This window comes from Diceros bicornis, chromosome 40 (genome assembly GCF_020826845.1).
Source record: "Diceros bicornis minor isolate mBicDic1 chromosome 40, mDicBic1.mat.cur, whole genome shotgun sequence".
Lineage (NCBI taxonomy): Eukaryota > Metazoa > Chordata > Mammalia > Perissodactyla > Rhinocerotidae > Diceros > Diceros bicornis.
The window spans coordinates 18,713,682-18,740,808 of NC_080779.1; the positions used below are offsets into that span (position 1 = coordinate 18,713,682).

The following is a 27,127-nucleotide window of genomic DNA, read 5'->3' on the forward strand; positions in this document are numbered from 1 at the left end:
AGAAGGACAAATATTGTATGATTCCATTAACATGAGGTATCTAGAATAGGCAAATTCAAAGAGACAGAAAGAAAAATAGAGGCTATCAGGGGCTGTGGGGGAGGGGGAACAGGGAATTATTGTTTAATAGGTACAAAGTTTATGTTAGGGATGATGAAAAACTTCTGGGCATAGATAGTAATGAGGGTTACATAACATTGTGAATGTATTCAATACCATTGAACTGTATACTTAAAAATAGTTAAGATGATAAATATTATGTATAGTTTATTACCATTTTTTTAAAAAAGCAGAATCACCATTCTACGTGTCTGTTTCAAAGACACAGAAGACTCTGAGCCTTTCTCAACACAAAGTAAGGCAGAATTTGAAAAGACAAAGACAGGTAGGGTGCAAGGACATTTATAGTCCATGGACATTTGGGAGAGGAGACAAAAGCATATGGTTCTCCTAGAAGCTGGGAAGAGCCCATCTCTGGAAAGGTCCACAAAGAACCTATAAGCAGGCTGCTCCAGGGCAGGGGGACCCAGGGACAGAAGTGTGAAGGAACTCACCTTTACTGACATCCTTTGGCTCTATTTGAAGGTTTAACCTTGAACATGTATTAACTATTCAAAATGAACTAATTTTTAAAAATAAAGATGCATTTCTTCGGGGAAAAAAAACCAAGTAGGATTTTTTCGTAGTTACACATAAGCTGATTACAAAATTTAAATGAAAAGGCAAAGGAATTAAAATAGCTAAGACAATTGTGAAAAAGAAGAGTACACTAACCAATTTTGAGACTTACTATAAAGCTACAGTAATCAGGACAGCGTGGACAGCAATGTAGATCAACGGGCCAGAATAGGAAGTCCAGAAACAGACCCCCACAAGAACGTAGTCAACTGATTGTGGATAAAAGTGCAAAAGCAAGAGAGAAAGAATAGTCTTTTCAACAAATGGCATTAAAAGAACTGGCCATCCAAATGGAATAAGAAGCTCAACGTAAGCCTTACATCTCACAAAATATTAACAAAATGGATCATAGATCTAAAGGTAAAACATAAAACTGTACAACTTCTAGGAGGAAACACAGGAGAAAATCTTTGTGACCTGAAATTAAACAATGAATTCTTAGATATGACACCAAAAGCACTATCCATAAAAGAAAACACTGGATAAACTGGCTTTATCAAAATTAAACTTTTGCTCTTAAGAGAATGATAAGACATAATCTACAAACCAGGAGAAAATATTTGCAATCCACGTATCTGACAAAACGTCATATCTAGAAGTCACAAAACATCATTAGCCATTAAGGAAATGCAAATTAAAACCACAATGAGGTAACATATATCAGAATGGCAAAAATTAAAAATCATGACAATACAAAACACTGACGAGGATGTAGGGAAACTGGAACTCTCATACACTGATGGTGAGAATGCAGAATTTTTGGCCACTGAAAAATAGCTGAAGTTTCTTAAAAAACTCAATATATACTTACTATATGATCACCAATCCCATCTCTGGATATCTACCCCAGAGAAACGAAAACTTACGTCCACACAAAAACCTGGACATGAATGTTTATAGAAGCTGTATTCATTAACACTAAAAACTGGAACCAACTCAAATATCCTCAACGGGTGAATGGACGACCAATGTGATACATCCATACAGTGGACTAGCACTCAGCAATTAAATGCAACAAACTGCTGATACAGGCAACACTTGGACGAATCTCAAAAGCATGAGGCAATTCTTGGGGGGTGATGGAACCGCTCTGTATTCTAATTATGGTGATGACTATACGAATGTACATATTTGCTGAAATTCACAGAAGTGTACACAAAATGAAAAAAGTTATTTTTTTGTATAATAATTTTTAAAATTAAATCTAAAAAGGAAAAACAAATTAGGCAGCACTCTGAATACATACCAAGACTACGAGTCTACTTCTTTCACAGATGCCAGGGAGGTAAGGATAGGGCGGCGTTCCTTCGCCCTTCAGACAAGAACTCACCCACTGATAGATACTTGGTGGCTCAGAAGTAAAAAATGATGGATGATGCATAAACCCTGTTTGACCTTTAGAATTAGATAAATGTTTATAAAGATATAAGAATACAAAACCACTTTATTCCAAAGGAAAAACGATCAACGGTACCTGTCATTTAGAAACAATCAGAATAACACTTTCCCATATTCTCCAAAATGCTTCATGTTTTCTGCCATAGTAAATAACTGACTATATTATAAGATGTAGAATTTAAATCACTATTTTATCCCATTCCGGATGGAAATTTAGCAAATTCTTGTACTCAAGGCATATAAAGAATCTAACTAAAATTTTTTGTCCTAACCCTAAGTGAGAAAACAGAAGAGACACCCAGGATTTCACTCTAACAGCTGGGCCCCAATCTGGAGTCCCTTTAGCTCGAGGTCTAGGACAGTACAGTGGTGACAGAAATATTCTGTGTCTGTACTGTCCAATATGGAAACCACTAGCCCCATGTGGCTACTGAGCACTTGAAATGTGGCTGGTCTAACTGAGGAACTGAATTTTTAATATCAATTAATTTAAACAACATATGGCTGGTGGCTACTAATTGGACAGCACAGGTCTAGGGCAAAGCATCCTTGGCACTTAGGAATGGCTAAAATTTTTCCCACACACTGAAGAAGTTATGGCTTACTACAAGTCAGAGATCAAGCACCACAAACTAAAATCTGCCTGGTGGAAAGACACTGTCTCTGACTTAGAGGCTAACGGTAAGAAATACACCCTTTGCTATTCACCGAGAAAGATACAAGCAAACGTCACTACACTGTTCAGAAAATCTTCAATGACACAAACGCTTACCTTGATCAACTGTGCACACTTGTCCAGTAGTTCTAACAAGCCTTGGGTAATCTCTATAATAATGATCTACATAAGGCTCCAATTTTAAATCCCTAAAAGAATATGAGCATATAAAAAATAACAAGGAAGGTATTACAGCATTTTCTCTCCACAGAGGGAGAAGGATTCATCAGGTGAACTTTTCAATTTAAAAAATTTACTTATGAGAAAGAAGATAATCAAATCTAGAGTCTCTTCTTCTATTTCTGGACTTTAAATTGCCCAATATGACAAATGCAACCCAAACTCCTTTTGCTCGATAAATTTTGTGGAGGTAAAACTAGAGTAAAGACACTAGTGGTCTAGTTTCTCCTCTGTTATTTATTAGCTGTGTCATCTTCAGGAAGTCATCTCTACGAACCTCAGTATTTTCTTCTAGAAAATGGGGAAATATCTGTTAACTCAGAAGTTTTAAAGATTAAATAAAATAATATATTTGAAAAATACCTTATAAAACGTAAAACATTATACAAATGTTACTTATTTCACAGAGCCATGATTAGGGTTTGGAAATCATTTCATTACAAAAGAATTTTCAAGATAGTAATGATTTGTCATAAGAGAATTTGACCATCAATTAAAACTGCCATCTCTCAGAAAAAAATTTCAGTATCTCAAGGAAAATCACAGAAATTAGAAAATGTGCTATAATCTTAACTCAGAGGTTGACATTTCAATTCAAATTCAACTTTCTTTCTCACCAAGGGTCACAAAGGCTCAAACAACACCTAAATACGACCTTTAGAATTCACTGCCAAACACAAGGTGCTACAAACGCTGTTAAAACATATTATTAGAACAATCTTATTGTGGATCCACTACAAGAGCCTGGAAGACAGGGATGACGACAGACTGTGACAACAAAAGCACAGCAAAAAGAGCTCACAACTAGCAAATAACATTCACGTTCTTAGAAACAAACTTGGGTAAGTTTGCTCATCACTAAAATAGGGATCGTAATACTTGCCCTTTGACAATTTATATATGTAAACTACACTTCTGTTAACTGTAAGCACTGTTTGAATGTTGGTATTATTACAAAACAGCAGGTGTTATTATAGAACTTCCACCACACTGTAGCCAGTCAGCTTGTCAAAAGGAAAAGCTGAGCAGGTCATCTCCACTGTCTAAAACACTCTTGTGACTTCCCACTAATCCTCGGGCAAAGACTTGAAACCCCAGCATGGCCCACGAGGCCCTACATAGCCAGAATCTTCAAACAATTCTGTGGTTTACAGAGAATATTCTGATGTTCTGAGAAGGCAGATTTCAAAAATTTATTTACAAGGCTCCTATATGATAGTCACGGCTACCAGTGAGTCATCTAAGGACCTCTTGGCAGCTTCTAACCTATAAACAACATTTACCTTGCCAACTGAACGAGAAGGTCAACAAGTGAACGAATTCCTTCTCCCATTAGAGTATTCAACTTAAGCTCCTCATAGACAAGGTGAAGAACAAAAAAAATTGCAGGTATATGCGTAAAGAGAAGTGTAGAAGAATCCAGAATGAGATTCTGTGAAAAATCCTCATCCTTCATCTGTGAAACTTCCAAAGGACTCAAGCATAAAGATCTATTCAAAAGATGAGACTCAACATTCTGGTGGTAGTCTGAATTCAGTAAATATTCCCAGTCCTGAGAAGAATAAAGACGACATTAATTTTTTTAAATAATGCCTCTTTGTAATGTCATTATTAAAAAAGAAAATCAAATTCACTTAGAACAATTCAAGTTCCATTTTCACATTAAATTGATCTAAGAATATGGAAAACATCACAATGCTGAAAAATTAGGACCAACATCAAAATAGCTAAGCAATTTCCAGATGCCAGCGATAAACATCAAGACAACCCACTTTAAAACCTATTTGAAAAAATTTAGTCACGCCGTGTTAGGGAAGAGACTTTGGGAGAAGAATCCTACTACTTACATAGAGATTGAGAAAAAATTTAAGATTATCTTAGGTGATGTCTTATGAAGCCAAAAGCAAAGAACGAAAGGTGGGAAGTGTAGATAGGCAGGTTTAGGGACCACTACACTGACGTGTGTTCTGGTAAAAGGAGGGCTACTTGTATCTAGTTAGTATATTTATTTTTCTATGTTTATAAAATGCTGATGCCAGTAATAACCTAATAATCAACTGAATTTTATATTCAGATTGATTGTACCACATTTTCCAAGTATTGAGTCTGTTTTGGTTTCTACTTGTGATTTATTGTATTATATGAGAGAATGTGGTCTATGGTATTTTCAGACCTCAGAATTTACTGCAGTTTTTGTGAGGCTTAAGACAGTGTGTTATTCTAACTTAAAAATTCTTGGACTAGATACAGAAAGAACACCCACAAAAGTAAAAAATTGATAAGTTGAACAACTAAAATTTTAAAAATTTTGCTCATCGAAAGACACTATTAAGACACATACATATGACAAAAAACTCATATCCAGAATATATAAAGAATTTCTACAGCTCAGTAAACAATTTTTTTTCTTTTTTTGTGTGAGGAAGATTAGCCCTCAGCTAACACCTGTTGCCAATCCTCCTGTTTTTGCTGAGGAAGACTGGCCCTGGGCTAACATCCATGCCCACCTTCCTCTACTTTATATGTGGGACACCTGCCACAGCACGGCTTGATAAGTGGTGCGGAGGTCTGCGCCCGGGATCTGAACCTGCAAACCCCGGGACCACCGAAGCGGAGCACATGAACTTAACCACCACGCCATCAGGCCAGCCCCACTATCGCTCAGTAAACATTTTTAAAAATCCCATTTAAAAACAGGCAATAGGGCCAGCCCAGCGGCCTAATGATTAAGTTCGGCATGTTCCGCTTCAGCAGCCGAGGTTCAGTTGCCAGGCGTGGACCTACAGCACTCATCAGTGGCCATGCCGTGGTGGTAACCTACATAGAAAATAGAGGAAGATTGGCACACATGTTAGCTCAGGGCGAATCTTCCTCAGCTAAAAAAAAAGAAAAGAAAAAAGAAAAAGGCAAAAGATTTGAACAGAAACTTCATAAAAAGATACATAAGTAGCTAATAAGCACATGAAAAAGTGCTTAACATCATTAGTTATCAGGAAAAGTCAAATTAAAACTACTAAGAGAAACTACTTCACACATGCTCAAATGGTTAAAATGAAAAAGACAACAGCAAATGTTGGCCACGATGAAGAACAAGAGGAACTCTCATATATTACTGGTCACAGCGTAACGTGGTACAACCAGTTTGGGAACCAGCAATGACCCAACAATTTCACTGCTAGGTATTTATCCAAGAGAAATGAAAATATACATCCACAAAGACTTGTTACTGAATGTTGATGGCAGCTTTATTCATAACACTCAAATAACAGAAACAGCCTAGATATCCATCTGCAGAAGAATGAATAAACAAACTATGGTATATTCATACTACTCAGCAATAAAAAGGCACAAACTACTGATATCTGCAACAATGGGGATGAATCTCAAAAATAGTATGCTAAATGAAAGAACCTTATACTGAAGATTACATACTATATTCTTTCATTTGTATCAAGTTCTAGAACAGGCAAAATTAACATATAGTGACAGAATTCAATACAGTGGTTACTTCAAGAAGAGAGGAAAGGATGATTAAAAACGGCTCAAGAGAACTTTATGAAATGACGGAAATGTTTTGTGTTTTTTGAAAGGGGTGTGGGTTACATGAGTGTGCATTTGCCAAAACTGATTAAAATGTAAACTTAATATCTGAGCATTTCATTTATGTAAATTACACCTCAATTAAAAAAACTTTTTGAACCATTTAAGAATATACCTATGGAATCTGATACACTTGAGAACCTAAATTAGAGGATCAATTGGCAATTTTACAAACCTAAATTTAAATCATGCAGCATTACGTATGTCTAGTAATTTTTAGATGATCACTAAAGACAAAAGTGAATAAATAACGACAGAAAACATAACAAATCCTATCCTTCAAAATAACTGTGATTCAGTATTAAAATACATAAAGCAAAAGGTGTTAGAAATATACACAAATCAACAGGAATATCACAGAAGTGGGAGATTAGTATAAGTATCCATAAATTAATTTATATTAGGCAAGAAATAATAATGCTTACATCATCAGATCCTGTCTCAGAAGGCCTTGCTTTTTTGGGTGCAATGACTGGTGAAAGTGATCCTTCAAAGTCAAACTGGAAGATAATCCCAAAAGACAAAATCATATAAATTTATCACTGTCAACTAATCAAGTTAAAGGATTCAGAAATCAGTTCTACCAATTATAGAAACTGAGGAAAGTCATCAAAACTCATTTTTTCATCTGGAAAAACATGCCACAAACGCCTTTCTTCTAGGGTCATTGTGAAGTTTAAATGAAATCATGTAAAGCATCTAGTACAGTGCCTGGGCTCACAAGTGTTACAATGGTAGTTTTCTTTCCTCCCCTGCTTCTGCAATAACACAGATCATCAATCCTTTAGTAAAACAGGACCTGTAACCAGATGCAAAATATGCCAAGTCTCAAAAATATCAACCCAATGTTAGTCAAATGTCAGAACAAAGCAGACATTATTTAGTCTGTCTACAGTGGACAGTCTAACAATTCTATGGCACAGACAGGTAGCTACTCTCCAAAATCTTTGTTCTCCTCTTTCTCCTCAACCCACAGCCAGGCTACATATCCCTGCCTCCTTTAGAGTTAGGTGTAGCCCTGTGACAGTGTGACTACGAATCAAAGTGGATGCCACCACTTCTGGGCCCAGTTCATAAAAACTTCCCAAGCATGCTCCTCCAGGCTCTTTTCCCTTGCACCTGACTGGATGCAGTCAACTCGAAGGCAATCTTTGAAGCCTCGTGTTAAAGATGGCAGATGCTCCATAGCCTGGGCCCCTAATAAGTGCATGGCCTGTTTACCTGCTAAGTACTGTTATATGAGCAAGACATACATTTTTATTGTGTGTGAGCCCTTATATCTTTTGAGGACTTCCTGTTATAATAGTTAGCCTATCCTAACATACAGTGACAATAAAAGCAGTTTTCTGAAAGTTCCTTCTTATTCAGTTCCCTCTGGCATAACCTTTGCCACCTCTGCTACTTTACATGGGCATTGAACTACCAACTAATCAACCGTAACTCTATAAATGGCAATGGCTATTTTCCTATGCTTTAAAAACTTACATATTTATCAATTAATCTCCTTCATCTGAAAGTTGATTTCTATACAAAAACTAAACATGGATAGTAATAAAGTAATTTTTAAAACTGAATATTTAAATATAAAGCTGTATAAAGCTGTTTGAAAACTGAATAAAGTAATTTTTGCAACTGATCAAGAGAAAAGGTTTTCTTGTGAAACATTCACATAAAACACAGCCAACTCACACACAATATTATCAAAATACAAAAATGAGTAAAAGAACAAAAAAGTAAAATCAAAGCAGCTGATGAAATGATAGCTATCTTACCTAAAACTTCAATCAAAATACAGTACACTCACACAGACAAAGTCTAAGTCCCAGAGTCAGAAAGCATGTCCCCGCTGTGGGTACCAGACTCGTGAGACCTGGAGCTGTGGAAAAGCACAGCAGAAACTGTCTGACACAGACACCTCTTTGTGGCATACAGGGATCTGTTTTATTTTCATTATTTTAATATTTCGCAGGTTCGCCAACCCTGTTATATGCTCCTGTGGATTCCTGACTTTAATCTATAACAGTCAGATTGAGTTTGACTCAATCTGAGTTTGACTGAGACAGCCAATTCCATGAGAAGAACTATCTGTCCTGTCTAATGCATATGTGAAAAGCCTGGCACCATGCCTGGCCCACAGCAGAGGCTCAATATCTATTTAATGAAGATATGAGCATCTTGGACTCAAAAAGTTAACCCCATATGCGACCGTAAATAGAACGTAAGAACCAGAAGCAAACATCATCTGGTCCAGTGCTCTCATTTCACACACCAATAAATTAAGGAAGGCCCAAAGAAATGCCAAAAATCACGTAACTAGTCACCGGCAGAAATTTTTTACTTCCTACCCTCCATCCTATTATTTAAATGAAAACAAAAAAGAAGATAAATCTGGACAAAGCAAAATGAATACCATCTGCCACTGAGGACCATTTCATCCTGAGCTTTGATGGTAAGGACAAAAGATAGCAATGATTTGGGGCCGGCCCGGTGGCGCAAGCGGTTAAGTGCGCGCGCTCCGCTGCGGCGGCCCGGGGTTCGCTGGTTCGGATCCCGGGCGCGCACCGACGCACTGCTTGGTAAGCCATGCTGTGGCGGCGTCCCATATAAAGTGGAGGAAGATGGGCACAGATGTTAGCCCAGGGCCGTCTTCCTCAGCAAAAAAAGAGGAGAATTGGCGGATGTTAGCTCAGGGCTGATCTCCTCACAAAAAAAAAAAAAAAAAAAAAAAAAAAAAAAAAAAAAGATAGCAATGATTTAACTATGCAGTGCTCTAAATAAATGTCAAAGCAACTCTGCCTCAGAACTGATTTCCTTGTTTCTTCCTTCAGGACTATCATGCAATAAGTCAGAGAGGCATGCCCTTCTTTACAAAAGAAAAAATGGTAGGTGCTCAGTCCTCCTCATTATATGGAAACATGAAGGGGCACGGGTTCTCTCCTAGAGGATGGAGCAGAATGATCTGTATTTGTCAACAAGTTCCACAGCACAGTAACACACAAAATCTACAAAAAGCTAAAGTGGACTTATTCATATTGTAGAAATCCTCAGTTTCTATAAGGCTCAATTTTTTCATATTTAATAAAGAACAGAAAAATCTGGAATGAGGTAGCTTCTGTGCAATTGTTTGGAATAAGAAAATTGTCCCTACTTTCCCAGTAAGATTTTTCTCAAGGAAACTGCAGAGGGCAATTCTTTCATATGTTACAACAGACACAAACTCTTAAAATAATCTCTCATTCAGATGGAAAAGGGCATTCATTCAACAAATGTTCACTGGGCATCCATCTACACCAGGAACTATTGTAAGTCCTAGAGACTGAGTAGTGAACAAAACTACACAAAAATCCCCGCCTCCGTAGAACTGACATTCCAATGAGAGGAGGAGAGACACAAAGACAAATAAGTAAAATACACAGTATATTATATTTACTTAGTGCTAAGAAAAAAATAAAACAGGTAAAGGGGATAAAAAGTATAGGGGGGTACAATTATACATAGAATAGATAGGGCAGGCTGCACCAAGGTGACATCTGAATGAGACCTAAGCTTGTCTTGTCTGGGGAAAGGCATTCTCTCCGGAAGTCACAGCGTGCAAAGACCCTGAGGCAGAAACATGCTTGGTATGTGCAGGGAACAGAATGGAAGCCAGTGTGGTGGGGACAACGTGAGCAAGGCAGGGATGAGTAAGAGCTAAGACCAGCGAGGTCAGAGAGGGCTGGGTCACATGGTGTCTTACAGGCCTGTGGCTTTTACTCTAAGATGGGAAGGCACTGGAGGGTTCTGAGCAGAGGAGTAACACGACCTGGCTTTATCAGTCAGGATTACTTTGGCTGCTGGACAGAGAAGCGACTGAAACATAGGTAAGGAGATGAAATGTGAGCCAAAAAACTAGAAATGACCAATGAGATTTTGACAAAACCATTCCCATTTATCTATACAGAAATAAGAGAAAATTTCTAAGCTGGCAAAGGTGCACCACACCACAAATAATCATAGTGGTGAAACGGGCACTCTTAAATGATGCTAGTGTCAATTGGACAACTCTTTTTGAACATTATTTGACCTAGTAATCCCTCTTTTAAGGTTCTATTCTTGGAAAATGACTAGAGATATAAAGATTTGTGTGTCAAAGAATTTTTCCAAATTACTCATAACAAGAAAAAAAACTGATTCAACAACGTTCAGTTATTAGCTATTCGTTAACTACAATAAAACCACAGGGTAGCCTATTATAAGGATGATAAAATGAGGGGTTTTTTTTTTAAAGATTTTTTAATGATATGGGAAATTTTCACTGATACCGTGTTTATCTAAAAGGCAATACTAAAAATGTTCAGAGTGGTTATCTCTTAGTAGTAGTATTTTTTTCTTCTTAATTCCTCCATTTTCCAAATTTTCCTCAGCTTCGGTAAGCATGTATACTTTCATAATGGAAAAAAAATGATTTTTTTAAACGGATTTGCTAGTACAAGACTAAAAGGTATAGACAGGTATAGCTGAGTTACCAGAACAAAGGTAAATGTGTTCTAGAGTGATTTCTTCACAGTAACCCAGGCAAGGTTGTCCTGGGAGGGATCTCCAGAGCCAAAAGGAAATCACCAATACTGAAAGACACTTCCCTGCTGATTTTGTAAATAACCTGTTAAGAGTCTATAAGAAAGTTTCGGGGGGTGGGGGGAGAATACCTTTATATCATTAACAGAGTAGATACTTAGGCTAAGGCACTTTAAATCCCCCTGAAATCAAACCTCCCTCATCACAGACCAAGTAATCTGCGTGTGAAAACAGAGTCTGGGCTTCAGAAAAGAATGTTAAGCCCTGAGTCAGAAGACACAGTCCAGGCCCAGTTTTGACCAAATCTCCAGTCTGTGATCTCTTTGTGATTCAGTTTCTTCATTAATAAAACCAAGAGTATTACTACTAATCCTAGCATAACTTGCAGTCATTTTACAAAAATGAACTGAAAAATAATGATCAAACATGCTCTACCATGTTATAAAAACTCAATAATTACTAGTAAAATGTTATTATTAAATATTAAATGACATTTGACTTCTAATACATAGATACAACGAGCCTTAGTATTATTCTATTTTGTTGAATAAGGTGTATCTATTAGTAAATTGATCTGTTAACATACAATGCATGTTGTATTACAAAATTATGCAAACATCACACTGATAGCGACAGAATAACTCGGGAAGAAAAACAATTATAAGTACTTACATTTCGGGTCCATGCTAAGCGGTCTGTGTTATAACCCATCATGTTCATGAGACAAGTCACAAATAAATTCCACTCTGAGTGATAACTGGGTCCTCCCGGAGCACTGTGGACACTGTACCACTTGACAAGCATCTGAACAGCTATTTCTTTTGGCAGGATAAACTTAATTGCTTGCAAACATGTTTGTACTATTAAAAACAAAGATTAATTTTAGTATGCTTCCCACGCATGTATGTCTTTCCTCTTTTAATAAAAAAGTTTTTTAAATACTACCATGCAAAGGCCAATTACTATGAAAAGAGAACTGTCCGTGGGATGCAAACATTACCTAGCCAATCATTTGAAACTTAAACCAACTACTGAATTTAACAGGGCTTGCAAGAGGTCTCAGGACAGCTTGTCCATCATTCATTTTGAATCAGAAATAAGGTAACCAAATAGTCCAGTTTACCTGAGACAGAACTGATTTACATCCACTGCCCCCACAATTATTAATAGCTCATTTCACTCTCAAAAATGTCCTAGTTTGGATAACAAATTAAGTCATTCTATCAAAAAGACAAAATTTCTACATGAATAAATTCATATGAAATACTGCTTAAATACTTGAGTAAATATATAACATTCAATACAGTCACACATCACTCAGCAACAGGATACGTTCTGAGAAATGCACCGGTAGGTGATTTTGTCATTGTGTGAACATCACAGAGTGTATTTACACAAACCCAGATGGTATAGCCTACTACACACCTAGGCTATATGGTACCAATCTTAGGGGACCACCATTGTATATGTGGTCTATCGTTTACCAAAATGCTATGTGGTACATGACTGTATATGCAATCTCAAATAGCAATGCTTCACTAGCATTAAAAGATGTTCTAAATGAGTGAACAGTCCCGTTAACCAAAGTTTTATAGCTTTTAATTACATCTGACAGCATTCAGTTTCTAAAATGCTTTATACGCTCTGTCTTACACAAACCAGCCAATACCACGTAATTCATATGTTTCTTAATGACTCAGTGTCATTAGTATGAATTTACAGTGCTACACTGTCATACAGTGACCCCCTCAGGGTGGCAAGGGCTACTGCTGTGAAGAGGCCTGGGTCTGCTTTTAGTAGTAAACGGCCCAAAACTGCAATGTTTTTGTATTCTCCTATCTTTTCTTTAGAAGATTCTTTTCTTCTCTTCCCACTGTCACTGTCACCAGGCCCATCCTCAACAGCATACCTTTTTTCATTAATTTGCTATGTGTGTGCACACACAGCAAAGGATGGAATCAAATGGAATGAATGTTAGAAAACTACATAATCAAGTTTGTCATGGTTGAATCCAAAATAAGTGTAAACTAGATACTGCCTGAGTGGCTGAGGAACACTTTATAAGTACAGAAACTTACATGCATAAACTATGTGACTTCTATTTGGCTGTGCGAGAGTAAGATTTTATTTTGTTTTTATTTATTTTATTTAATCTGTTATTTGTTTTTATATATTTTGTTTAGGCTTATTCTCATAGATACATGGCCTTGCAATTACTGGCTAAACACCTTTTAGAGAAGCAGGGTGTCTCTATACCAACTCAGAATATCATGTACCACACCAGCGAAGGATATTTCCTAAAACCAAAGTTATTCTAACCTACTTACCAAACTCCAGAAATCACACAATCTACCAATGCTTTGCTTTAGCAGTTAGATTTTGAAACTAATAAATGTCATGAATTTTCTTATATCATATAGGCATTCTTTTCTTAACTTACATTTGTTGGCAAATCTTTTCAATTCAAAAGTTTTCTTTACTATTCTTTGTTCAGAAATATTCTCCACCCACTATTTTCCAACCTGCATTTCAATAATAATTCAAGCAGACTCCAATCTTATTAAAATACTTCTGACTGTATTTTGACTATAATATTCAGTTTTATTCAACTAAGGCAATTATGTTCATTTCTCAATTTATCTAACAATTGAGAGATTTATTTTAGGATTAAAAATCATTAAATATGCCAAAAATTATTTGAGTTGCTTAGGCTTGTTTCTCAGATTTTTTTGCAAGAAACGTGTCCATGTATTGTAATCTCACTGCATGGCATTCTTCAATATAAGAAATCTCAGAGGAACAGAACTAGCACATTCTTCAAGTGCACACTAGCCTTAGAGCACACATGGAGTGGATATCGCAAAGCACTCCCCAGCTCTTTACAGTTTCTTTGCAAAGTAAAAAAACTCCATCCCATGGCCTCAAAAACAGCAAAATTTTTAAAATCCCAATTATTATTGTAAATCAGCAATTACTCTGAATCTTATCAACTGAACTGAGAACACGGAAGTGAGGTCTGATCCTCAGTCGTACCTAATTCAGAGGTGGCAATTTCAGGAATAGTAATCCTAACCATGGAGCCATTACTCAGTTCCTAGTAAAAAGAATGGAAACAAACAAGAGCAAGTAAACAGAATCTGTGCATTCTAAGTCTTCGAATGTCTTAAAAATAGTAATAGTTGATGCTTTATAAGACTGCTTGCCTCTCAAAGCAAAATTCAATAAAATAAATGAAAAACAAACAATAGTTTTTAAACAGAAGTGAATACTTCCAAATTTCCAAAACCATAAAGGTGCTTATTTAAAAAACATTTCCAAAAATTCTTGTTTTAATTGTCTAATTTTTATATAGACATTAAGAGTCACCATCACCAAAAGGAAATTAACTTTTAATGAAAAGATAAAATTCATGTCAATATAAAATTCAACTGACTGAACAAGCTTTGTTTTCAATAATTTTTAATACTATAGAAACTTTAGAAAAGTTAAGCAGAATTATTTTCAAGTAAAATAGTGCAGAAAAAATGACACAAGAGATTTAAAAAACCATGAGAAATGTTTGCTTTCATTTTTCAGACAAAATTCTGCATTCTGACAAATCTGAAATGACAGCCATTTTCTTGGAAAGCTACCTAATCTTTTAAAAATAAATACACTTACTAGAGTTACTCTGTTACGGACAGGGTCTCTTATAGAATGAATGTAAGTTCCAAGCTGTTGGAAAGTACAATCCTCATTATAGAGAGAATCATGAAGTTTCGAAGAATCCCTTAGTTCTGGAACGGGGGACAATAGAACAACCTGTAAAAAGTCATAAATACAACATATATGAAGTATTTTTTGAGAAATTAAGGATAAAGAAACAACTTTTGGGGCCAGCCCCGTGGCTTAGCAGTTGGGTGCGCACGCTCCGCTGCTGGCGGCCCGGGTTCGGATTCGGGCGCGCACCGACGCACTGCTTCTCCGGCCATGCTGAGGCCGCGTCCCACATACAGCAACTAGAAGGATGTGCAGCTATGACACACAACTATCTACTGGGGCTTTGGGGGAAAAAAATAAATAAATAAAAATCTTTAAAAAAAAAAAAAAAAAACAACTTTTGGGGGGATACAGTCCAACTAACAATTGTACATAATGATTTAAAATCACTCTGCTCTAGGTATGATCAAGTACTTTGTAACAGACCAAGCGTTCACCAAAAGCAACTAGAAAAAGTACATAAAATAGCAAAACATCTGATCAATAGCACTGGAGAGCTGTGGAGACAACCTGGACTTGAGGGACCAAGATATAGGAGAAAGAAGGGAATCACAGGGAGGTGGCCTGAAATTCTTACACTGCTTTTCCACCCTAGGCATTTGCAATATGTGGTGGGGGCTGCATGGAGGCAACACGGATAGACAGAGTGTGCAAGGAAGGCCATGGCTAAGAGAAAGAACAGGCAGCAACACTTCCAACAATCTTACAGGGCTAGAGACAAACTGTAATTTGAGGCAGCCACGGCAGATACGACCTGAGCATTTAAGACCTGAGAGAGAAAGGAGAGCAATGAGAACGCAAAGAAACCAGACAGGTACGTGGTCTATTTCCCTTATGGGCAAATGTTTGTTCTGAAAATACAAGAATGACATTTATTTGCTCAATTGTAGTTACGCAAACAAAAATTTTAAATGATCTTAGTAATTACAAACAGATGCTTTCAATTTTAGATCCAGTCATCACCACTGACCCTTTTTGTATTTCTATAATTCAGTTTACAGAACATCTCTAAGTGAATATCTTGTTAACACTGAGAGCTAATCAAGCATAAGATGTATTTATTATATTTCAGCTTCTACTCCAAAGCTGCCAAAAACATCAGGGTGTACCTTCCTATCAGTGAATCTCCTATGGTACTTTCTGTTCCTCTTTCGTAAGTCTTCATAGTCTACCTTAAATTATAATTTCTCACGCAGACAATACATCTCTTTCACCCAAGTAAACTGTGAGATCCCTAGATGGAAAAGCATGCATCATCTTCATCTCTGTAGCACCTTCAAAAGTACCTTACACACCACAAGGGAGGTCAATGTATGTTTACTGAATCATTTCTGTTCGAAAACATTTATAGTCTACAAGTATTAGCTAAACTTCCAATTCTATCATTTAAAAAGAAAAGTTAATAACCATGGAAAGAACTTATATTTGACCAAACTTCTTTAAAACACTATTATTTTTGACAACATCTAATTCATGTCTCACCTCATCCAAGGATCCAAGTAGTTTACTCAGAGGCTTAGGAGTGCTAACGCTGTCAAGTGGAGTGCTGGGCCGAGGCATCGTGTTGGACATTGTCAGGGAAGGAGCTGGCAGTCCCGGAATAAAAACCTTTCCCACCTTTAAGCAATAAAAAGACATGGAAAAAAATATTGGCTTTACACTATCACATCCTTAAATAAAACGTTTGGCATGTAAGCATGTATTCCTCTTGATATTTCCAATTTTATGCTCACCAAACAACTAAAAAACAAAGAGAATTGGGCCGGCCCTGGTTGCATAGCGGTTAAGTGCGTGCGCTCCACTGCGGCAGCCCAGGATCCGGATCCTGGGCACACACCAACGCACCACTTGTCAAGCCACACCGTGGTGGTGTCCCATATAAAGTGGAGGAAGATGGGCACGGATGTTAGGCCAGGGCCAGTCTTCCGCAGCAAAAAGAGGAGGATTGGCAGGGCCGGCCCGGTGGCGCAAGCGGTTAAGTGCGCGCGCTCCGCTGCGGCGGCCCAGGGTTTGCCGGTTTGGATCCTGGGCACGCACCGATGCACCGCCTGTCGAGCCATGCTGTGGCAGCGTCCCATATAAAGTAGGGGAAGATGGGCACGGATGTTAGCTCAGGGCCAGTCTTCCTCAGCAAAAACAGGAGGATTGGCAGATGTTAGCTCAGGGCCGATCTTCCTCACAAAAAAAAAAAAAAGAGGAGGATTGGCGACAGATGTTAGCTCAGGGATAATCCTCCTCATAAACAAAAAAAAAAAGGAGACAATTAAAATTTTAGTAATGTATCAAATTCTACCATCCAACTACAAATAGCTTGGTACAATTTTTCTTGGTCTGATTCCTTGTCTTCGTTGCTGACGAAGACAGCACAGGAAAGGGCGGGGAATGTTAATACAGTCAAAACATTATAAAAAATTCCATATACTACTCATTTTTCTACCTTATTAGTGCTAAAGACAGCACGGACACTAAGCTTTCAAATACTATAAGCAGCAATCTGATTAAATCTCCAGACAGGAAGAACATCAATTACTTCTCAGGGCTAAGAAAATGAGACTGAGTGATGCTCAAGAAATTAAATCCAACCTAATTCAAACTGTGCTCTCTAGTTCACAATCAGTCTTCCATCACAAACTCTCAAATACTTCTTCCTCAAAAAAACTTTACATACAGTAAATTCTTTCTTGACCTTAAAAGAACGAGTTGACAATTCATGCTAACCACCCCTCATTTTAGCTATCCGTAGGGTTCTCAGGAAAAACACAACAGAAATTCACATCCATACAGGCTGAAAACTCTTGATAAGACTAAAAGGAAATACTCAGCACTGAAGTGAAATTTTAACGATACACACATTTATGTCAATATACTACTCAAAAGCTAATAAAATTACAAAAGTTGCCCGAACAAAATCCTTAGGATTAAAAAACAAAATGGAAAGTTTTTGAAAACCTATCAGCCCTGCAGTGTAGTGGTTAAGTTCGCACACTCTGCTCTGGCGGCCCAGGGTTCACGGGTTTGGATCCTGGGCACAGACCTACACCACTCGTCAGCCATGCCGTGGTAGCAACCCACATACAAAATAGAGGAAGACTGCACAAATGTTAGTTCAGGGCTAATCATCCTCTAGCAAAAAAAAGAGGAAGACTGGCAACAGATGTTAGCTCAGAGCAAATCTTCCTCACCAAAAGAAAAAAAAAAAACCTATCAGAGACCTCCAGTTAATGAAAATATGGAGTAAGCACATTCCATGCTCTTCTTCCCACTAATTACTACAACAACAAAAAACTTTGCAGGAAATTTATAATGCAACAGAGGACTATTAAAGGTGAAGAAAAGAGGACTAACTGGCTAGGGACCTGAGAACCAGTAATGAGCTATGATGAATTCTCTAGGTTTTTGTTTTTTTAACTCCTTACATAACTGGGCTGTGGGCTCTTGAGGGGCCTATAACCCAGAAATGCCCACAGGCACAAACCAAAAGAGACCTCAAGAAAACCCTGTTCTAGCCAAAGTGTCAGAAAAAGAGTGACCGAGCAGGACAGAAACATTTTCACCATACCTGCCACACTCCAGACAAACACTATGAAAAAAGCCATGGCCCTCAGTCCCCTCCTCGTCAGGAGCTGTGGTGTGGAGTCTATGGGCAGAGTCCTGTCTATCATTCTACCTGCAAAGGCTAGGTGGCGCCCCTGCCCCAGCACAGAGACTGGGCCAGTCCTATCTTACATCCCTGCTCTGCAGTTACTAGGTGGCATTCCTCCCCTCCTCATCAGGCACTGCAGCTGCAGAGACTGTGGACAGAGCCCTGCTTTCAGTGCCAGGAGGTAGCCCCTCTCCCCTCCCCATGATGTGCAGCAGCTGTGAAAGGAGCCTGGCTTTCACCCTTGCTCTACAATAAAAAGGCAGCATACCTCTCCCGTTCGCTCCACAGAAACTGTGGGTGGAGAGCTGCAATAACCCACCCTGCAACGACAAGGCAGTAACCCCACTCTGTCCCAGCTAGGGAGTGAGGAGGAACGGAGAGGAAGGAAATAGAGAAAAGGATTTTCTAAATCTGTGTATGAAATCCTGGGCAGGTCTCTGAGTGACCCATGTGTGAAACTACCAACAACGACACAGTAAAGGATATGAGAACTAAACACTGGTCTGTAACACCATTCAATTCTCAGACTGGCCTCCAGGTAGCACAGAAGTTGAGGCTGACCACAGTCTACTACGGGAGCAGACAGAAAAAAAAGGCCCAAGAAATACTGCTCTCCCTGGCCAAAGAATCAGAAAGGAATAGCCTAACAAGACAGAAAACTTTTAGACAATAACCAACCTACTCCAGACAAAAACCATGGAAAAAACTGTGCTCCAGCCTCAGCCCTGTCAACAAAGGCCAAATGGGGTGCCCAGACTTCCATTCTCACCTGGCTATAACAAGGTGCCAATTTGAAAAAAAAAAGAAAGAAGAAAAAATTGATAATACTCTAGATTAGCAAGAACGTAAAGAAGCATGCAGAACTCTCATACACTGTTGGAGGCAAAGAGTATGGGGAGATGTTGTAAACTGGTACAACTTACACTTTGGAAATCAATTTGGCACCACATGGCCAAGTTGAATATGCAAATACTCTAAAGGCTAAGAGACACATATAATTTTTGTAAAGTATTGTTTATTAGAGGAAACAGGAGAAACAACACAAACAATCCTAGTGACTGGTAAAATAGCAAAAGTTCTGGTATAATCATACAATGGAATACTATATAACGGTGAATGAGTACACATCAACAAAGATCAATCTAAAAACAGCATCACGTTGAGCAAAATAATCAAGTCAGACAAGAGTATATGGTACGGGTTCCTTTATATAAAAATTCAAAAACAAGGAAAACTAAACAAGTTACTCCTCAGTGATACATACATAATTGTAAAAAAAACCAGTAATAAAAGAAGGGGACTGATTTACTGCAAAAGTCAGGATAGGGTCTATCTGGGGGGGGGAGGGAGGGAGATGAGGAAGCAATCAGGAAAGAACACTCAGGAGACTATAAAGATACTGGCAACATTCTGTTTCTTAACCTGGTAGTGGTTATATGAATGTTCACTTCATTATTCTTCAAATTGGGTGTATGTATTTAAATTTCATAATTTAAATCTGTAAAATTTACATTATTCTGTATGTACATTTCACAACTGTTAAAAAAAAATACAGCCGACATTAACATAAACTTTTCAAAAACTCTGAGACTTAACAAAGCTACCCGTATGTCAATTTCAAAATTAAATTCTCTATAAAACTTCAGTTTAACTTTTTTTTTTTAATAATCTATCTATACTCATTAAAGGTTCCCCATCTGTGGCAGGTCCATAGTGCCAACCCATCTAATGACAGTGAGTCCTAGCCCTCCGAATTAGGACCAACCTAAATTGGAGACTTCATTTTCAACCCTTAGAAAAATCTTCTGCCAAATCCTGCAGACAGGAGGTAACAAATATTAAATATCAAACTAAGGAGGTAGTCCTACAAAAGCATGAAATGCTACTTATTACCTACCCGAACCACTCCTGTGTACAGTACCAGGTTTCCACTGCCTTCCAAGACCAGCATGGTGTCTATCTTCTAAAAAGAGATAAAAATTTTATCTTCCAATCTGTGCAAATTATGAAGCATAATGATTTTCACCTTCTCAAGAAATGTGCCTGCACTTACCTCCACTGGCGCTGCATCCTTTGCCTGTATGTTGGTGACAGAGCCAAAGATGAGCTGGGTTTTATCATTACTCTCTTGAAACTTTACACAGCTAAATATCAAAATAAAAAAAGAAACAAACTATTGATACATGCAACAACCTATACCAATCTCAAGTGTATTATGCCAAGTGGAAAAAGCCGATCTCAAAAGGTCGCATACTGTATGATTTCACTTATATAACATTTTCAAATGACAAAATTACAGAGATGGAGAACAGTTAAGTGGTTGCAAGGGATTAGCGACCGGGGGGGGGGGGGGGGTCGTCGGGATGGTCTATGTGACTATAAAGCTGCAGCATGAGGGAGATCTTTGAGGTAGTAAAGAAGTTCTGTATCTTGATTGTGGTGTTTGCATACATCTACACATACAAGAAACCTTCATGGAATCATATACGCACACAAATGAGTGCATGTAAACTGATGAAATTTGAATAAGGTCTGTGGATTATACTGATGTCAATTTCCTTATTTTCATAAGGTATTATAGTTATATAAGATGTTACTTCTGCGGGAAAAAGAGTGCAGGGTACACAGGACCCCTCTACTATTTTGCAACTTCCTGTGATTTATAATTATTTCAAAATAAAAAGGTAAATAAATGTGGAAAAGATTTGAATGCACATTTCACCTAAGAAGATTCAACCCAACAATGCCACTCCTAGATATCTATTCAAGAAAACAGAAATCCCGTATGTCCACACAAAGACTTTTGCTCCAATGTTCATAGCACCGTGATTCACAATGGTCAAAAAGGGGAAACAAACCAAATGTCCAACAACAGATGACTGCATAAACAAAATGTGGTGTATCTATACAATGAACTACTACACAGCAAAAGCAATAAAGTACTCAACATGTTACAACACGGTGGATCCTAAAAAACATTATGCTAAGTGAAAGAAGCTAGACACACATTTTGTAAGATTCTATAAAATGTGCAGAAAAGGCAAATCTCTATAGGCAGAAACCCTATAGAGTGGTTGCCTGAGGTTAGGAATGGGACCAGAGATTGACTGCAAATCAAGCACAAGCAATTTTTTTAAGGTGATAGAAATGTTTTAAAACTGGGTGGTGGTGGTGACTGCACAACTCTGTAAATTTACTGAAAATCATTTAACTGTACACTTAAAACTTCAATTTTATGGTATGTAAATTATTTCAATAAAGCTAATTAAGCAAAAAAAAAGCAGTCTTAAGTTTATCTATACATAAGCACTTACCGTAACTGGAGCTGGGATTCTACTAAAAAGCACAAAAACTTTTGCCCACATAGGTCAGATGTAATAAACACTTTTGAGGCCTGTGAATTTTTCTCTCTGCAATAGATACATTAATAAAGTAACTGTCAGCATTGGTTCAAAAACCTACCATGGTAACTATTAAGAGTCTCTGAAAATATTCTGCAAGAAATCTAAAAACTACTTGGGTCAAGTAATAACCTTGAAGACCCAAAAACACTTCTAAGATTTGAACTTCATGATCTCTAAGATTCCTTTCAGCTCTCTGATTCTGAGTCCATTCCACACCTTTCTTGGGAAAAATTACAATAAATTAAATCATTATTAGTGGACCTTTTAATTCCCTATTATGCAAGTCACCTACTGCTAAAGTAATACAAACTTGAATTCCTATCCCTTAAAGGGTCTAAGGGGTCAGACGTTCTATAACACGACCTCTCCTATCTCTCCTCTCTCTCTGATTAAGCTCTACTTCATCCCTCTTTTTTAAACCATACCTCTAATTCCCGAAGATTTCTTCCTAGAGTGGTACAGAAAGCTATAATTCCATAAAATAAAGACCTGTAATATATTCAACTTACCAGTAAGGCATTTAAAGATAAATGATTTTTAAGTGTAGGAAGTTTTTATTTTATATATGAGGAACAAAAACAGAGAAGCTACTTCAACACTGTGTTCACATCTACTTTCCTCCAACTACCTATCCCCTACTCCCCATCTAAGGACACACATTTGCCTTCTGTTTCAGAGAAAATGAGGCTGTAAGGCTTGAGCTCAACCTCCTGCCCTATCTACCTGATAACCATCACCTTCTTTCTCTCCAAGGCTAATCCCTCCACTTGGGCTCCTTTCTGGTTCCTTGTTCCATCCATCATTTCCTCTCCCCTGTATTTTCAATGCTTTCCCTGCTTTGGGTGCAGTCCTTGTGGCCTACTCCCTCATATTAAGATAAAATTATTGAAATACGAAGATAGACTGAATATTAGATGATATAAAGGATTTACTGTTAACTCAATGAGTGTAAAAATGGTATGGTGGTTAGGTAAGAAAATGTCCTTACTTTTCAGAGATACACACCAAGGTATTCAATCATGAAGACTAGCTTTCTTTAATACAGTTCAGCAAAAACAAAACTCTCCCTTGACCGAGACTCCCTCTAGCTGGGTTTGTATCCTCATCCCCATTCAAAAGCAAACTCCTTAAGATAGTCTATATGTCTACGTTCACTTCCTCAGTCCCACCCCATTCCACTCACACCCCCCACTACCAGGTGCTCTAGCTAAGGTCACCAGTGAATTCACTGCCATCCAGGCACCTCCACTCTGAGCTCCTCATCTCTGAGTGCCACACGTTTACCAGCACCTGGCAATATTAGCACTTTCTTTTCGAAAGGCTCTCTTTTCTTGTGTCCCGTGACACTTCCTGCTGCTTCTCCCACCTGACCTCTTGCTTTGTCTTTCTGCAGCAGCTTCGTCCCTTTTCTCTTTTCACTCCCAAAATCTTAAGTTTCTAAGACTTCATTCCCTAGGCCTCTTCTGATTCTACAGCACAGGGTTTTAACTATTTGGAGGTCACAAACCCCCTTTGAAAATCTTATAAATGTTCAACTCGCTCCTTAGGAAAAGGCCTCTAGGCTACATACACACAATTACTGTACATGATTCCAGAGGGTTACCAGAACGCCTGCAACCACAAGCTCATCCACAGGCCCTCCAGGAACCCCAAAGCTGACGTCTACACACTCCTTAAATTCCAATGCACCTCTCTTGCCTCCATCACCAATTATAAGCTGACAACTCCCACATTTATCCGTCTGCTCTTTCCTGTAAGTTTATGACCCACATATAAAGCACCTTCTTATAGCTCTCATCAAACAGAACAGCCCTAAAGGGAATCTCTCTCTCAAGCCTCTTCTTGAGTCCTTTTCCTTCCTCCTGGAACAAGCAAAGTGAGAGTATCTGTAAATCCCTGAACATAACACACACTCACACTTCTGAACTTTCATTCTCACCCCCCTGCCTACTGTAACCTTCTCCACTTTCCCACCCTGCAAATACATATTCATCTTTCCAAAGCCTTACCAGCAGAATAGGTAGTGCCTCCTTATGTCACCATCCTTCAGCTGTCTCTTTTTGAGGACAATTTGCCTGTTAACCCATAGCACACACACTGCAATCGGCTGAGTTGTGTTCCCCAAAAAGAACCGCCGACACTCAACTAACATAAAGAGAAAACTTAAGAAAAATGCTATATAATCCCAAGTTTCTTAACCTACAGAAATTAGTTGCTTCTCCCTAAAACATCAAACACCTTGAATCTGAGAGATTATTACTAAGATAACGAAGAAATAGCAAATGACAAAAGAATATTTTTATGATCACTTTAATATCATTAATACCCTCTACTGAAACTGAGGTGGCCTTATCTCTATGTATTTTTATAAGTACTAATAACTGATTAGAAAGCTTTAAGCAAAATACCAAGTATTTTTTAAGACTGTTAGCAACATTTTTCTTTGAATATAAAAACATATACTCCAAACCTTATATTAGTAACAGTTTCTGTCCATAAATGGTCAATACAAAGCTCAGGAACAATTGGTTCTGTTTCTGGTGCAAAAAAGGAGCCATTAGAATTACTGTTGGGAGAATGAGAAATACTGTGTCTCTTTGGAGACTGATTATGGCTTGAAAGGTTGAACCTCTGCACCCCTGAGAAAGAGTGCACTCCTAAGGCGGGAGAATGAGCACGACTGCAAAAGAAACAGAGAAGAGAGTGCACTCCAATTAACAATGCAGGCTGATACAACACACTTTCCAATAGCACTTCCCAAAATTCTATGTATGGAGAGCATTCACGGCATAATCCCAGTCAGAAAAATAATTTTTCAGAAAAGGAATAGCCACTTAAATGGTTCATGTCAATGTATTTGACTGTATTCTAAAGATTTAGAATTCTTCTCAGCATTCTTTTAAAACTGAAAATTAATTTGTTTTCTGCCTCAGAAAATTGTTTATATTATTCAAAAAGGTCTCAACTATGTATTCAGACATATACATAGCAACAAAACTATGACCCTATATCACTGGGTGGATAGATATTAACGAAAACAAAAGAAAAGCTAATGCAAATTAAGACAAAAGAAAACAGTATCAAAATATTTTTGCAATTAATATTCATCAAACTGCTGCCATTTAGTAGTAGAAATGAGGCAACCAATCTTATGACAAGCATAGGTAGCTTCTAAATATGACTCATTGAGAAAAAGTAACATAGACCTGGAAGTCTTGGGATAATGGCTATTTTCCCTAAAAAACACCCAGGAGCCATCAAAAGAAATTTTAAATCCTTCAAAACATAAGAGAAAGTCAGGAGCCGCCCGGTGGCATAGTGGTTAAGGCACGTGCTCCACTGCAGCGGCCCGGGGTTCACAGGTTCAGATCCCGAGTGCGCACCGATGCACTGCTTGTCAAGCCGTGCTGTGGCAGCGTCCAATATAAAGTAGAAGATGGGCATGGATGTTAGCCCAGGGCCAATCTTTCTCAGCAGAAAGAGGAAGACTGACAACAGATGTTAGTTCAGGGCTAATCTTCCTCACAAAAAAAAAAAAAATAAAATAAGAGAAAGTTTGAAAAGAAGTGGTATTTTTCTTGGAGTATGCTTGTTTAAAACAAGGAAACACTTCCACAGGTAATTCCCACCTTAGAGCTGCCATGTTGGAAATAGAAGGTGAACGAGAGTGTAGACTAGGTGATGAGGTTGAGCGACTTTGACTGTGAATGGAGGAGTAATTCTGGAAAGGTGAAGCCACGGGGGAATCTCCTTTGGAGAGGCTTCTGAGGTGTGCTGTGAGAGAGCTACTAGTGGCCACGTTCTGTGGGGTACCCCCCTGTTCAGAGAACTTTAAAACAACATTCTCTTCCTTAAGTCAAAACGATGAGAAGGGGGGAAAAAAAAGACAATAATTAGATTAAAAGGGTAATTTCCTTGCGAAAATTTCTGGTAGATACCAGTTATTAAAGACACAATATTTCCTTTTTGCTAAGAAGCTCAATCTCACAAATGATTCTTCCAAAAACATGCGAATTTTCAATATTAACCATCCTTTCATATGAAAAAGTGACTTGCCTTTATCCTTACCTCTGTTTTGACTCTCCGGAGAGCCCACACAGAATGCAAACTTTGAACAGTGTCATAGGTCATTATAATGGAGGGGTCAGTGTTGAGAAAAACAATTTTCATTGCATGATCTACAACATATTGGACCCGGGATGAACCAAAAAGACCTTAAAGATAAAATAGAAATGATCAGGTATTGAATAACGGCCTTCACAAGACTGCTCTCTCTTGCAATTCCTAAAAATAAAGAGAAACCAAGCCCATTAAGGCACAAAATCCATGAATACATGACATAATTAACCTTGAATTTTTAGTATATTTACTTTGGGCATCAACTTCCTTAAAATACATTAAAGATGATAGTGTTACCAGTTTCAATTCCACATACATGCAATTAATTGTTGACAATTTGTGCTGACTCACCATTAAATTCATCAGCCACAGGTAAAAGGTCCACTACTCCTTCAATAATGGACTTATTTATAAATTGCAGTCAACTACTCTGCCAAGTTTGACTTCTTCACAGGTTCTTTTCCTCAGATGAAATCTGTCCTCTATAATAACTATTCGAACAGTGCTGAACAGTACACTACTGTTTCTGCTTTATTGACTACACAGGCAAAATAAGTTTTTTCCTAGTAAGTTTAGCTCATACTTCTATATTACCATGAATTGATTTCTAAATCCTTATTTGACAGCTTCCTAAATGCTTCCCTCTCAGTTAAAACATTAGAAAATTACAAAATAATTATTTTATAAAAATAAGAAGTACTTCATAAAGAATTAAATAGAAATCACTCATAATTCCACCATCTCAAAATATCCACTATTAATATAGTAAGGGGGTATTCCTTCTAGTTTTTTTTGCTATACACATTTTTTATGTTTCTACAAAATTAGAATCATACTGTATTTAGTTTTATATCCTACTTAACATTATGAATAAGCAATTCCTGAGGTCACTAAATATTATTCAAAAACATGATCAATAGTGGCTGCATACCATTCAATCACAGGCTCTAACATGTTTATTTAGGTTGCCTGTAATTGTTACCAATATAGAATTATCCAACAGGCCTTCTCTGTAAAAGACCAAAGAGTAAATAGTTTAGGCTTTGTGGAGCACATACTGACTCTGTTGCATAATCT

At 37.7% G+C, this 27,127-nt stretch overlaps 1 protein-coding gene across 8 annotated transcripts in view; it reads right to left on the bottom strand.

The window, feature by feature from the left end:
* ANAPC1 (anaphase promoting complex subunit 1) overlaps positions 1 to 27,127 on the bottom strand; it is a 101,086-nt gene that overhangs the window by 61,588 nt on the left and 12,371 nt on the right. For 6 of the 8 annotated variants that reach the window (XM_058534604.1, XM_058534599.1, XM_058534603.1 and 3 more), the window contains 14 exons: positions 26,000 to 26,145; positions 25,561 to 25,781; positions 24,402 to 24,611; positions 21,842 to 21,937; positions 20,581 to 20,671; positions 20,425 to 20,490; positions 16,367 to 16,501; positions 14,786 to 14,926; positions 14,159 to 14,219; positions 11,798 to 11,985; positions 6,997 to 7,071; positions 4,255 to 4,523; positions 2,849 to 2,940; positions 1,925 to 2,073 (listed from right to left, as the gene is read on the bottom strand). In XM_058534604.1, the coding sequence (XP_058390587.1) occupies positions 1,925 to 2,073; positions 2,849 to 2,940; positions 4,255 to 4,523; positions 6,997 to 7,071; positions 11,798 to 11,985; positions 14,159 to 14,219; positions 14,786 to 14,926; positions 16,367 to 16,501; positions 20,425 to 20,490; positions 20,581 to 20,671; positions 21,842 to 21,937; positions 24,402 to 24,611; positions 25,561 to 25,781; positions 26,000 to 26,145 (1,940 nt within the window). Of the gene's footprint in view, positions 1 to 1,924; positions 2,074 to 2,848; positions 2,941 to 4,254; positions 4,524 to 6,996; positions 7,072 to 11,797; positions 11,986 to 14,158; positions 14,220 to 14,785; positions 14,927 to 16,366; positions 16,502 to 20,424; positions 20,491 to 20,580; positions 20,672 to 21,841; positions 21,938 to 24,401; positions 24,612 to 25,560; positions 25,782 to 25,999; positions 26,146 to 27,127 lie in introns of those variants that run through there. The other 2 variants (XM_058534602.1, XM_058534605.1) reach the window with 2 other exon arrangements.